This window comes from Oncorhynchus gorbuscha, linkage group LG04 (genome assembly GCF_021184085.1).
Source record: "Oncorhynchus gorbuscha isolate QuinsamMale2020 ecotype Even-year linkage group LG04, OgorEven_v1.0, whole genome shotgun sequence".
NCBI classification, from domain to species: domain Eukaryota; kingdom Metazoa; phylum Chordata; class Actinopteri; order Salmoniformes; family Salmonidae; genus Oncorhynchus; species Oncorhynchus gorbuscha.
The window spans coordinates 63648406-63662513 of record NC_060176.1 but is presented as its reverse complement, the minus strand read 5'-3'; the positions used below and the strand labels follow the sequence as shown (position 1 = coordinate 63662513).

The 14108-nt window shown below is 43.4% G+C and overlaps 1 protein-coding gene across 1 annotated transcript; it reads right to left on the bottom strand.

The window, feature by feature from the left end:
• Nucleotides 1-4614: 4614 nt before the first annotated feature.
• On the bottom strand, nucleotides 4615-12628 carry LOC124033375 (protein FAM163B-like). The gene is made up of 3 exons (XM_046345398.1): nucleotides 12157-12628; nucleotides 6059-6174; nucleotides 4615-5918 (listed from the first exon to the last, which is right to left on the bottom strand). Exons 2-3 carry the CDS (start codon nucleotides 6149-6151, stop codon nucleotides 5502-5504), a joined length of 510 nt encoding a protein of 169 aa, XP_046201354.1. The 5' UTR covers nucleotides 6152-6174; nucleotides 12157-12628; the 3' UTR covers nucleotides 4615-5501.
• Nucleotides 12629-14108: the final 1480 nt, after the last annotated feature.

Below are 14108 nucleotides of genomic sequence, written 5' to 3'. Positions count from 1 at the left end.
AGGCTACTCTACTGCACCCCAGTAGGCTACTCTACTACACCACACTAGGCTACTCCACTACACCACACTAGGCTACTCTACTACACCCCACGAGGCTACTCTACTACACCACAGTAGGCTACTCTACTACACCACACTAGGCTACTCTACTACACCACACTAGGCTACTCTACTACACTACACTAGGCTACTCTACTACACCACAGTAGGCTACTCTACTACACCACACTAGGCTTCTCTACTACACCACACTAGGCTTCTCTACTACACCACACTAGGCTTCTCTACTACACCACACTAGGCTTCACTACTACACCACACTAGGCTACTCTACTACACCACAGTAGGCTACTCTACTACACCACAGTAAGTTACTCTACTACACCACAGTAGGCTACTTTACTACACCACAGTAGGCTACTCTACTACACCACACTAGGCTACTCTACTATACCACAGTAGGGCTACTCTACTACACCACAGTAGGCTACTCTACTACACCACACTAGGCTACTCCACTACACCACACTAGGCTACTCTACTACACCCCACGAGGCTACTTTACTACACCACAGTAGGCTACTCTACTACACCCCACGAGGCTACTCTACTACACCACAGTAGGCTACTCTACTACACCACACGAGGCTACTTTACTACACCACAGTAGGCTACTCTACTACACCACACTAGGCTTCTCTACTACACCACACTAGGCTACTCTACTACACCACAGTAGGGTACTCTACTACACCACACTAGGCTACTCTATTACACCACACTAGGCTACTCTACTACACCACACTAGGCTACTCTACTACACCACAGTAAGTTACTCTACTACACCACAGTAGGCTACTCTACTACACCACACTAGGCTACTCTACTATACCACAGTAGGGCTACTCTACTACACCACAGTAAGTTACTCTACTACACCACAGTAGGCTACTCTACTACACCACACTAGGCTACTCTACTATACCACAGTAGGGCTACTCTACTACACCACAGAAGGCTACTCTACTGCACCCCAGTAGGCTACTCTACTACACCACACTAGGCTACTCCACTACACCACACTAGGCTACTCTACTACACCACACTAGGCTACTCTACTACACCACACTAGGCTACTCTACTACACCACACTAGGCTTCTCTACTACACCACAGTAGGCTACTCTACTACACCACACTAGGCTACTCTACTACACCACACTAGGCTTTTTTACTACACCACACTAGGCTTCTCTACTACACCACGCTAGGCTTTTTTACTACACCACACTAGGCTACTCTACTACACCACAGTAGGCTACTCTACTACACCACACGAGGCTACTCTACTACACCACACTAGGCTTTTTTACTACACCACACTAGGCTACTCTACTACACCACAGTAGGCTACTCTACTACACCACAGTAGGCTACACTACTACACCACAGTAGGCTACTCTACTACACCACACTAGGCTACTCTACTACACCACACTAGGCTTCTCTACTACACCACACTAGGCTACTCTACTACACCACAGTAGGCTACTCTACTACACCACACTAGGCTACTCTACTACACCACACTAGGCTACTCTACTACACCACACTAGGCTACTCTACTACACCACACTAGGCTACTCTACTACACCACACTAGGCTACTCTACTACACCACACTAGGCTACTCTACTACACCACACTAGGCTACTCTACTACACCACAGTAGGCTACTCTACTACACCACACTAGGCTACTCTACTACACCACACTAGGCTACTCTACTACACCACACTAGGCTACTCTACTGCACCCCAGTAGGCTACTCTACTACACCACACTAGGCTACTCTACTACACCACAGTAGGCTACTCTACTACACCACACGAGGCTACTCTACTACACCACACTAGGCTTCTCTACTACACCACACTAGGCTACTCTACTACACCACAGTAGGGTACTCTACTACACCACACTAGGCTACTCTATTACACCACACTAGGCTACTCTACTACACCACACTAGGCTACTCTACTACACCACAGTAGGCTACTCTACCACACTAGGCTACTCTACTACACCACACTAGGCTACTCTACTACACCACAGTAGGCTACTCTACTACACCACAGTAGGCTACTCTACTACACCACACTAGGCTACTCTATTACACCACACTAGGCTACTCTACTACACCACACTAGGCTACTCTATTACACCACACTAGGCTACTCTACTACACCACACTAGGCTACTCTACTACACCACAGTAGGCTACTCTACTACACCACACTAGGCTTCTCTACTACACCACACTAGGCTACTCTATTACACCACACTAGGCTACTCTACTACACCACACAAGGCTTCTCTACTACACCACACTAGGCTACTCTACTACACCACACTAGGCTTCTCTACTACACCACACTAGGCTACTCTACTACACCACAGTAGGCTACTCTATTACACCACACTAGGCTACTCTATTACACCACACTAGGCTTCTCTACTACACCACACTAGGCTACTCTACTACACCACACTAGGCTTCTCTACTACACCACACGAGGCTACTCTACTACACCACACTAGGCTTCTCTACTACACCACACTAGGCTACTCTACTACACCACAGTAGGCTACTCTACTACACCACACTAGGCTACTCTATTACACCACACTAGGCTTCTCTACTACACCACACTAGGCTACTCTACTACACCACACTAGGCTACTCTACTACACCACACTAGGCTACTCTACTACACCACACTAGGCTTCTCTACTACACCACACTAGGCTACTCTACTACACCACACTAGGCTTTTCTATTACACCACACGAGGCTACTCTACTACACCACACTAGGCTTCTCTACTACACCACACTAGGCTACTCTACTACACCACAGTAGGCTACTCTACTACACCACACTAGGCTACTCTATTACACCACACTAGGCTACTCTACTACACCACACTAGGCTACTCTACTACACCACACTAGGCTACTCTACTACACCACACTAGGCTACTCTACTACACCACACTAGGCTACTCTACTACGCCACACTAGGCTTCTCTACTACACCACACTAGGCTACTCTACTACACCACAGTAGGCTACTCTACTACACCACACGAGGCTACTCTACTACACCACACTAGGCTTCTCTACTACACCACACTAGGCTACTCTACTACACCACACTAGGCTACTCTACTACACCACACTAGGCTACTCTATTACACCACACTAGGCTACTCTACTACACCACACTAGGCTACTCTACCACACTAGGCTACTCTACTACACCACACTAGGCTACTCTACTACACCACACTAGGCTACTCTACTACACCACACTAGGCTACTCTACTACACCACACTAGGCTACTCTACTACACCACAGTAGGCTACTCTACTACACCACAGTAGGCTACTCTACTACACCACAGTAGGCTACTCTACTACACCACAGTAGGCTACTCTACTACACCACAGTAGGCTACTCTACTACACCACAGTAGGCTACTCTACTACACCACAGTAGGCTACTCTATTACACCACAGTAGGCTATGGTATATCCAAAGGGATATGATCTAAATAAGGAAAAAACAGTAGAATATTATAAAGGCTTCAGTATGAACCACGACCATATACCTTTCTTTCAGAGGTTGTCAATTGGGCACATGCAAAGACTGAAACTCTGAAGTATTAAGAGTCAAGTGGGGAGACGAGAGAGCAAAGAGTGAACTGGTGCATCTATTTTTGTCTTTTGAAGAGAGAATCCTACATCAGAAATCTCTTAAACCACACAGGGCCATACTTATGTGGAAAGATGCATCAAATTATTTCCTGGTTGACTATACTGCATGTCTAGACTGTATTTAAGGTAAATATTGATTATATTATTTAATTATATTTTTAATTAGTGTCTGGCACAAGGACGGTGGCCTTACTGAGTGTTATCCTTGGCTATGCTATAAGAAATAGTACAATATGTCAAAGAAAGGTTTTAAAAAATGTCTCAAGACTCATTTCTGCTTCATCTCTTGTAAGTGTCCCATTTTATTCTGCCCATTCTATTGTTATTATGCCCATACTGCTATTTCTACGTTATCAGTTATTTTTGCAGGACATACAATTTATTTATTGCTCCTCACACATGATTTTATCAATCGTGGCATATAATTCTTGAAGTTACTAAATGCCAGTTAGCTAAATGTGATTGAGAGAGTGAATTGAGAGGGTAAGACTGAAGACATACAGTATGACCATCCAGTTATCCCATTTATGAACTGAAAGATTCCTGACACTTGAGAAGGTTGAAATACATTCAAGAGTGTGTGTCTCATATTGGCAAATATCGTTATCTAGTTTACTGGTTTTGTTAACTGATGCCTCTTTGTCCAAAAAAAGTTATCATTGACATTTTGTACTGTTATCAAATGAAATGCTCAATGTATGTATCTATCTGTATTTCCATTAAAAGGTCTAAATTATAGCTGTTTCTTTGATTGCTATGTTGGGTTCAGAATATCAGGCACACAAAAAAACATACACTTATTTTTCCAACCGTTTATTGTTGACACTATTTCACATATGGTTCATCCAAAGTAGTAGTATCGATGATGGGAAAAGCATGGATTAGGACCTGATGCCACCTGCTGGTTTCTGTGTGTCGTTTTCCTTCTCACATTTACTGCTGAAATAACAAACAAATATACTCTACACTAAGAAGACAAAACCCTGTTAAAGCAAACAAGACATGTTACGTTTCTTCACAAAACAAAAAGGGCTGTGCCACCCATACTTGCCAAGTGAACATTACACACATTGCTGGAGAAACCAACTCAATTGAAGTATGTCAAATGTATTGTGGAACTTGAAGTATATGACTTGACAATGAACGACATGAAAATCCCTTCAAATACATATTTAAGCATATTTTCCCTTTAAATTGTCACCAAATTAGCTCTTAAAATAGTTCAGTTTCCACACTCTATTAAGAAGCTGTTATGAGGACACTCAGAACTTTAACCAAAACACTTCAGAATATTGGGGAATCAGGTCATTTTCTGTCTAATCTAAAATATTACTTAGGGTTCTGGACTTATTTTAGCAGCTTACAGTAGCTTATGTGTCATCACCTGCATAAACCCAAAGAGAATGTATAGTACAGGTATCACACAACATACACAGTACCAAAGTTATTCATCTGTCTGCTTAAGCTTCTCTTGAGAAAAAATGTCTCCCTCATAATCACAGATCCTATATGCCTATGATTGTTAAGCCATTTCAAAAGAACTGTTCATGTGAATTCAGGAGTAGGTGTCCATATATCTGCATGTGACACCAAAAACCTCTCTACATCATGTGAGTGAGTGAACATATCCATCGGTTTGGTGAGGTGGAAAATATCTACAGTAAAGTAAGAGTGCAATAAAATGTCAGGTCCCTAACATTAGTCCTCCCAGCCACCATGGGGCGCTACACATCAGTGCTGACACCGTGGCTGTGAGTGACCACCTCCCTCATGGTGACAGAGCGGATGAGGTTGAGCTTGTGGTTGAAGCTGGCCAGGGCCATTGGCAGGTCCAGCTCCTGCTGCTGCACAGTCCTGTAGCTGAATCGGCCGCCACCGTTATGCAGTCTCTCAGAGGAGTGCTGCAGGTAGAAGGGCAAGGAGTAGCGAGTGCAGGATGGGCAAAACCTATGGGAGTGTGTCATTGGTTTGCGGGTCAGGGAAGGAGTGTAGACAAAGGCGGGCCCGTTGGGCTCAGAGGGGGGCGTGGTCATCATGTCCTGGTCATCAGCCGTGTGCACTGGTGTGGGGAGAGAGGACATGATGGTGAGGTCCGGTTGCTCCTCCTCCATCTCTGGCTCCTCCCTCTTACAGCAATAATACTGCCAATGGAGCAGAGAGAAACATGTGACAGAGTGATCAAGCTGGTCACCGTAAAACCTTATGCACTCATCACAGCTAAAGTAGAAAAAACATGGCTACTTCACAAAATCGAATTCTTCATGGCAAGACTTTAGCCTACCTGCAACCTACAGTAGCACAGTACTGCAACGATAGTCAGTAAGATGACTGTAGCTAGAATTCCACCACAGATAACCACTGTCCCGGCTGACATTCGAAGTCCTCTCCATCAACACTCTACAGAGAGAAAAGAATAGAAGGAGAAAGGGGGACAGATTGAAGGGGGGAGTAGTGCTTAAACTTAGATAATCTCCGCTATATAGATTTGTATCCTTGACAACAGCCCTCATTGGGAATTTGATGTTGCTGCTTTTAGTGATCACTTCCACACTTTGATACAAAGGCATAGTGCAGTAATTGCAAATTCCTTCAAATCATCAGGTTATTTCACGAAAATATGTACATTAGAGGGGAATTGATAAGCCATCGATTTACTTGTTTTGGAGTGAAAATTCAAGCTCAAGTAAAATGAATTTCAAAAGAATCTACTGGTCTATGCAGTGACATGGTAAAAGAGACAAATGAACTGCAGAGGACATGGACACATTGTATGGTTTTTAAATCAAAAGCTTCCTAATAGGTTGAGTCCATCTTAGTTTGCTTTCCTTCTTGTTGAGACTGTTTGGTACTGTAGGAAAGGTCCCAGGAACGTGTCATTCAGTGTAGGACCATACTGGAATAATGCATGGGAGTTACACAGCAGACATGACATCAAACCCAGAAATAGCCTCAACACTAAGGCAGAGACAGACTTCCAGTGAATTTCAAGTAGATACAGTGGAAAGTAAAAGTATGTGAACCCTTATGAAATACCTGGATTTCTGCATAAATTGGTCATACAATTTGATCTGAACTTCATCTAGGTCACAACAATAGATAAACAGTCTGCTTAAAATAATAACACACACAAAACATTAATTTTCATGTCTTTATTGAACACACCGTGTAAACATTCACAGTGCAGGGTGGAAAAAGGTATGTGAACCCTTGGATTTAATAACTGGTTGACCCTCCTTTGGTAGCAATCACCTCAAACAAACATTTTCTGTAGTTGCGGATCAGGCCTACAGTACACAACGGTCTGGAGGAATTTTGGACCATTCCTCTTTACAAAACTGTTTCAGTTCAGCAATATTGTTGGGATGTCTGGTGTGAACAACTCTCTTGAGGTCATGCCACAGCATCTCAATCAGGTTGAGGTCAGGACTCTGACTGGGCCACTCCAGAAGGTGTATTTTCTTCTGTTGAAGCCATTGTGTTGTTGATTTACTTCTGTGTTTTGGGTCGTTGTCCTGTTGCATCACACAGCTTCTGTTGAGCTTCAATTGGCAGACAGATAGCCTAACATTCTCCTGCAAAAGTCTTGATAAACTTGGGATTTCAGTTTTCCATCACTGATAGCAAGCTGTGCAGGCCCTGAGGCAGTAAAACAGCCCCAAACCGTGATGCTCCCGCCACCATACTTTACAGTTGGAATGAGGTTTTGATGTTGGTGTGCTGTGCCTTTTTTTCTCCACACATAGTGTTGTGTGTTCCTTCCATACAACTACACAGTAGTTTCATCTGTCCACAGAATATTTTGCCAGTAGCGCTGTGGAACATCCAGGTGCACTTTTACAAACTTCAGACGTGCAGCATGAACACCATTCTTGTTTCGTGTTTTACGTGTAGTAGACTCATCAACAGAGATGTTAGCATGTTCCAGAGATTTGTGTAAGTCTTTAGCTGACACTCTAGGATTCTTCTTAACCTCATTGAGCATTCTGCCCTTTGCTCTTGCGGTCATCTTTGCAGGACAGCCACACCTAGGGAGTGTAGCAACAGTGCTGAACTTTCTCCATTTATTGACAATTTGTCTTACTGTGAACTGATGAACATCAAGGCTTTTAGAGATACTTTTGTAACCCTTTCCAGCTTTATGCAAGTCAACAATTATTAGCCTGTCACGCCATGACCATAGAGAGCTTTTTATTCTCTATGTTGGTTAGGTCGGGGTGTGACTAGGGTGGGTCATCTAGGTAATTATATTTCTATGTTGGCCAGGTATGGTTCCCAATCAGAGGCGCTGTTTGTCGTTGTCACTGATTGGGGATCATATTTAGGCAGCCATTTCCCCTTTGTGTTTTGTGGGATCTTGACTTTGTATAGCTTCAAGCTTCGGTTTGTGCATTCATTGCTTTCTTTGAGTTTCACTTCATAATAAAGAGGATGGAACCATACCACGCTGCATCTTGGTCCACTCATTCTAACGAACGTGACATAACCTTAGTTCTTCTGAGATCTCTTTTGTTCGAAGCATGGTTCACATCAGGTAATGGGCAGGGCAGCTAAAACCGACATCTCCAATCTCATCTCATTGATTGGACTCCACGTTGGCTGACTCCTGACTCCAATTAGCTTTTGGAGAAGTCATTAGCCACTAGGGGTTCACATACTTTTTCCAACCTACACTGTGAATGTTTAAATGATATATTCAATATAAAAAATATAATTGTGTGTGTTATTAGTTTAAGCACACTGTGAATAATATTGCACAATATATCATCAGACCAAAGTAGATACATATTATTGATGCTGTAGACATCCACTAAATAAGGCAGGAAGTAACCAGGTGTCTGGAATGTTCCATTAAAAGTCCCATGCTCCCGCAAAGGCTAATGGAATTGTCCATTCCAAAGCAGTTGGAAGTGATGTGTGATAGGTTTGATAGTCACATCTGAATGGCTATGAAAGACTAGCTTGCATGAAGAGCTGCGCAATTTCTCACAATGACCCCCCAGATACGGTATTCTGTAACAGCAAAATGTCTAACTGAGCTGAAGCTATCTTGTGGCAGAAAGGGAAAATGGAGGCCACCACAAACACTCAGACCATTATTTATCCTGTCCTTATCCTTATCCTGTAGCTGCCACGCACAGGGAGGACAGGAGAAGTAATGGTCGGAGTGTTTGTGGTGGCCTCCATTTTCCCTTTCTGCCACAAAATAGCTTCAGCTCAACATATTGCATTCTGTTCCCATGACGACCTGGTCTGGTATCAGTGTCCCTGCAGGAAGGGAGTCATTTACACTGACTGCTGTGATTCACCATAATACACAAATCACTGGCCATCCACATGCAGCCAGGATTTAAAAGTTCCTCATGATCCATATTGCAGTACACACACAACTACTTTCAGCTGGGGTTACAACTCTCCATGGCAGGCTGTCCTCTAGATCTACATAATGATCAAATCAAATCACATTTTATTCGTCACATGCGCCGAATACAACAGGTGTAGACCTTACAGTGAAATGCTTACTTATGAGCCCCTAACCGAGAGTGCAGTTTATAAAAATATGGATAAGAATAAGAGATAAAAGTAACAAGTAATTAAAGAGGAGCAGGAGAAAATAACAATATATACAGGGGGGCGCCGGTACAGAGTCAATGTGCGGGGGCACCGGTTAGTTGAGGTAGTATGTACATGTAGGTAGAGTTAATTAAAGTGACTATGCATAGATGACAACAGAGTGGCAGTGGTGTGGAGAGGGGAGGGGGGGCAATGTGAATAGTCTGGGTGGCCATTTGACTAGATGTTCAGTAGTCTTATGGCTTGGGGGTAGAAGCTGTTTAGAAGCCTCTTGGACCTAGACTTGGCACTCCGATACCGCTTGCCATGTGGTAGCAGAGAGAACAGTCTATGACTAGAGTGGCTGGAGTCTTTGACAATTTTCAGGGCCTTCCTCTGACACCACCTTGTATAGAGGTCCTGGATGGCAGGAAGCTTGGCCCCAGTGATGTACTGGGCCGTTCACACTACCCTCTGTAGTGCCTTGCAGTCGGAGGCTGATTTGTTGCCATACCAGGCAGTGATGCAACCATTCAGGATGCTCTTGATGGTGCAGCTGTAGAACCTTTTAAGGATCTGAGGACCCATGCCAAATATTTTCAGTCTCCTGAGGGAGAATAGGTATTTTCGTGTCCGCTTCACGACTGTCGTGGTGTGCTTGGACCATGTTAGTTTGTTGGTGATGTGAACACCAAGGAAACTTCAAGCTCTCAATCTGCTCCACTGCAGCCCTGTCGTTGAGAATGGGGGTGTGCTCAGTCCTCCTTTTCCTGTATGTAGTCCACAATCACCTCCTTTGTCTTGATCATGTTGAGGTAGAGGTTGTTGCCTTGGCACCACATGGCCAGGTCTCTGACCTCCTTCCTATAGGCTGTCTTGTTGTTGTCAGTGATCAGGCCTAACACTGTTGTCATCGGCAAATTTAATGATGGTGTTGGAGTCGTGCCTGGCCGTGCAGTCATTAGTGAACAGGGAGTACTGGAGGGGGATGAGCACGCACCCCAGCATGGTGGATGTGTTGTTACCTACCCTTACCATCTGGGGGTGGCCCGTCAGGAAGTCCAGGATCCAGTTGCAGAGGGAGGTGTTTAGTCCCAGGGTCCTTAGCTTATTGATGAGCTTTGAGGGCACTATGGTGTTGAACGCTGAGCTGTAGTCAATGAATAGCATTCTCACATTGGTGTACCTTCCACCTTACTAGTTTATTTTGTATCTATTAAAAAATAAATTGAATATCACTTTGGTTACATGACAGACAGACAGACAGACAGACAGACAGACAGACAGACAGACAGACAGACAGACAGACAGACAGACAGACAGACAGACAGACAGACAGACAGACAGACAGACAGACAGACAGACAGACAGACAGACAGACAGACAGACAGACAGACAGACAGACAGACAGACAGACAGACAGACAGACAGACAGACAGACAGACAGACAGACAGACAGACAGACAGACAGACAGACAGACAGACAGACAGACAGACAGACAGACAGACAGACAGACAGACAGACAGACAGACAGACAGACAGACAGACAGACAGACAGACAGACAGACAGACAGACAGACAGACAGACAGACAGACAGACAGACAGACAGACAGACAGACAGACAGACAGACAGACAGACAGACAGACAGACAGACAGACAGACAGACAGACAGACAGACAGACAGACAGACAGACAGACAGACAGACAGACAGACAGACAGACAGACAGACAGACAGACAGACAGACAGACAGACAGACAGACAGACAGACAGACAGACAGACAGACAGACAGACAGACAGACAGACAGACAGACAGACAGACAGACAGACAGACAGACAGACAGACAGACAGACAGTGATGCATCCTAAACAAGAAGTGCAAAGGATATTCTATTGACTATCGTTAGACTATAGCATTAGAGTACTGGCTCTTAGGTTAAAATCTATCTCTCACAGAACAATGTCTGACATGACCTCTTGAGGCTCGAAAGGCATTGGGCCAACTCTCAAAGTCAATGGACAGGCCATTAGACGTGGTATTCTATCATCAACAAACCATGAAAGTTTCCCTAGACTTACAGAATGCTATTTGTTTGGAGAGAGTTCAAATATTTTTTCGTTTAACACATTTTTACAAGGCATCTAACCATACTAAATAATTGCTGTTTTGACCCATTGATAACAAAATGGCAAAATCCTCCACAGCACATTACACATCACATCATACATCACCTCATATAATCGCTGGGTCCAAGACAGAGATGCCTACCCCCCTCACGAACGACCAAAAAACATAGGCTATGTACTTTAGCCAATCTACCCATTTGCACAAATCACACATGCTACAATTGTCTCAGGTTTCAACCACCCCGCCGCATGGAGAGCATATCAGCACCATGGACAGCCGCTCAGTGCCAAGAGCACGCGACAAGTGTACTGAATTTATAAAAACATGTCATAGGTATTCAATTATCATGCAGATTGTCTCACTTTCAATCTCATGACACATTTAACTTCCTGTAACTGTCTCATCGGATCTCGAACATTTCTGTCTTCAGTCTTTGCTCCCCTTAGACCACGTCCATCGATTTAAAAAAACGCTCATAGTCAGCAAAATATGAGAGATACATGAAATAAAAACTTTTATCAATATCTAATAAACTAAATTAAGCATATAGGGTTTTATAATAGGCCTACATTAACCAAGCTTAGCCTACATTCAGGAGTACGAGCAATACTCGAAATGACTTGTGTGAAATGTGTGTGAAAGCAAAAACACAAAATTACTTAAACAATAAACGACTCGCACGCAGGTTATAATCTTACCTCTATAAGTATTTGTCGCGTCCCGGGTGCCTCCGGCTCGCGCAGCCCCGGTTCTGGGCATCCGTGTTGCAGCCACGTGACGCTCAAAGGCAACCGCGCCTGAAGGTGATTAATAGGCTTTCATTGTAGACTAATGGGATTATCATAAGGTTCGCTACTCTTAAGAGGAAACATTTGTTTTGTACCTTTAATACCGAAAACGACTAAAGTGACTAATCCCTGTATCTATTCTGTGGTAAAGCACTTATTTCCTTGGAAAAAACGTGTCGAATCTAAAAGAAACCAAACACTTCAATTAAATTCCCATCACAATTTCCCAAGTTTATCTCCATCTGTCTTCACTTCGAAAAGGCGTTAAAAGGAGTTTTAAAAGCACAATTAGAAGATTACTGAAGTAGTCATACAAGTTGCTCTGTTTATTTGGACGCTTATACGACGGTATTGCCAGTTGAATTGTTTCCCGCGCTTCCAAATTACCTTTCTCCTTCCCGCTCAATTCTATCATGTAGTCAACATTTGATAGGGGCCGCTGAAGACTGGCACTAATGATGCAAAACACATTACTCCAAATATCTATATGCAAAGAAAAAACCCTTGTTACATTCCTAATGTAATGTGTGGCCTTATCCTGGCAAAAAAAATAAGAAGAAAAATGTCTCCCCAAAATTAGAAAACAAGATTGGTGATTGGTACAGTGGATACAACGTTTAATATATTTTCCGAGCCCTTTGTCCTGTCCAATCCCCTCTGTATTACACCTGAGCATGACAGCGGACCTCCACGCGCACCTTAATGTTCTCTGCTGATCTGATGAAATGTGGCCATGTGGCAAAGCAGTGGTGAGTCGTCGCGCTTTTACTGAAGGGCATACAGTTGACTTTCTCGATAGAATAACCGTATATCTACGTCATCGTTCTTGCCAGACAACGATATGGAGTAGCATGTAATTGATTAATGCATCCTTGGTCGGTTTCCCAGAAAAAAATTACCATGAGTTGAACAGTTATTAGAGCCACTGGAAGAGTTGTGGGCTACAAAAATAGGAAAGTTCACCTTAGTACAGTAGTGAAACATTTACAAAAAATATATAAATACCAAATCCCTTATGATTATTAATCATAGAAACCCTTCAATATCTGTAATGATTTGAACTTGACTTGAACTTTGTAATGATCTCAATAGCAGAGAAAGCAGCAAACACTGCCATCATGGAGTCTGATATTGACTATGCAATTCATCAAATTGTCAGCTTTGACAAGCACTGAGTCATGGACTTATTTTCCACAAGTATTATCTAACCTGTTTCTATAATAACCCCCCCCCCCACACACACACACACATCCTTCAGTCGCTTTCTCCTCCACTATCTTCCAGCTCTTTGCCTGGCTCTGAAGTCCTGTTCCCCACTGCTACCAGTACAGCCAAGAAAATGAGGGAAGCGTAAAAACAGATTTTATTGCATTAATTATTCAGCTGTTGAAGGAGGCTGAGATTCCACTGTATTATACAGACAAGGTCGTGTAATATTTATTAGTGGAGATGTGGTGCGATGATGGTTGGGTTATTTTCCTTCTTTTTCTGTTCTGGTTTGTCTTCCATTCAGGTGTGTTGGAGATGTATAACTGTATAGTCTCTTAGGCTTTGGTTTCAGCGATATGATTTGACATGTTAGAACAGTGTAGGCATGCAGAGACTGCCGATACTAAAATCTGATGAACATGGTCCCTGTCAAATAAACAAATACAATAAATACACTGCTTTGAGGGTCAGGGGTCAGGGCAAGCAGGCAACCAATCAAGGGGTCTGTGTTCAGAAGTTGTCAGCCATTTCCAGTCAAGGAACACTTTTCTACTCCTGCCCTAATGAATTCAACCCTAACATTAAATACAGAAACTAGTCTCTTACTGTTCACTTGACTTCCTTTCCCTCCTTTTCCCTCTCCTCCTCATCTG

Bases quoted from the DNA above. Each gene is read 5' to 3' on its own strand.
- LOC124033375 (XM_046345398.1), bottom strand. From the start codon at position 6,151: ATGTCAGCCGGGACAGTGGTTATCTGTGGTGGAATTCTAGCTACAGTC. The intron at 5,919-6,058 runs GTAGGCTAAAGT...CTCCATTGGCAG, and splicing joins TGTGCTACTGTAGGTTGCAG to TATTATTGCTGTAAGAGGGA.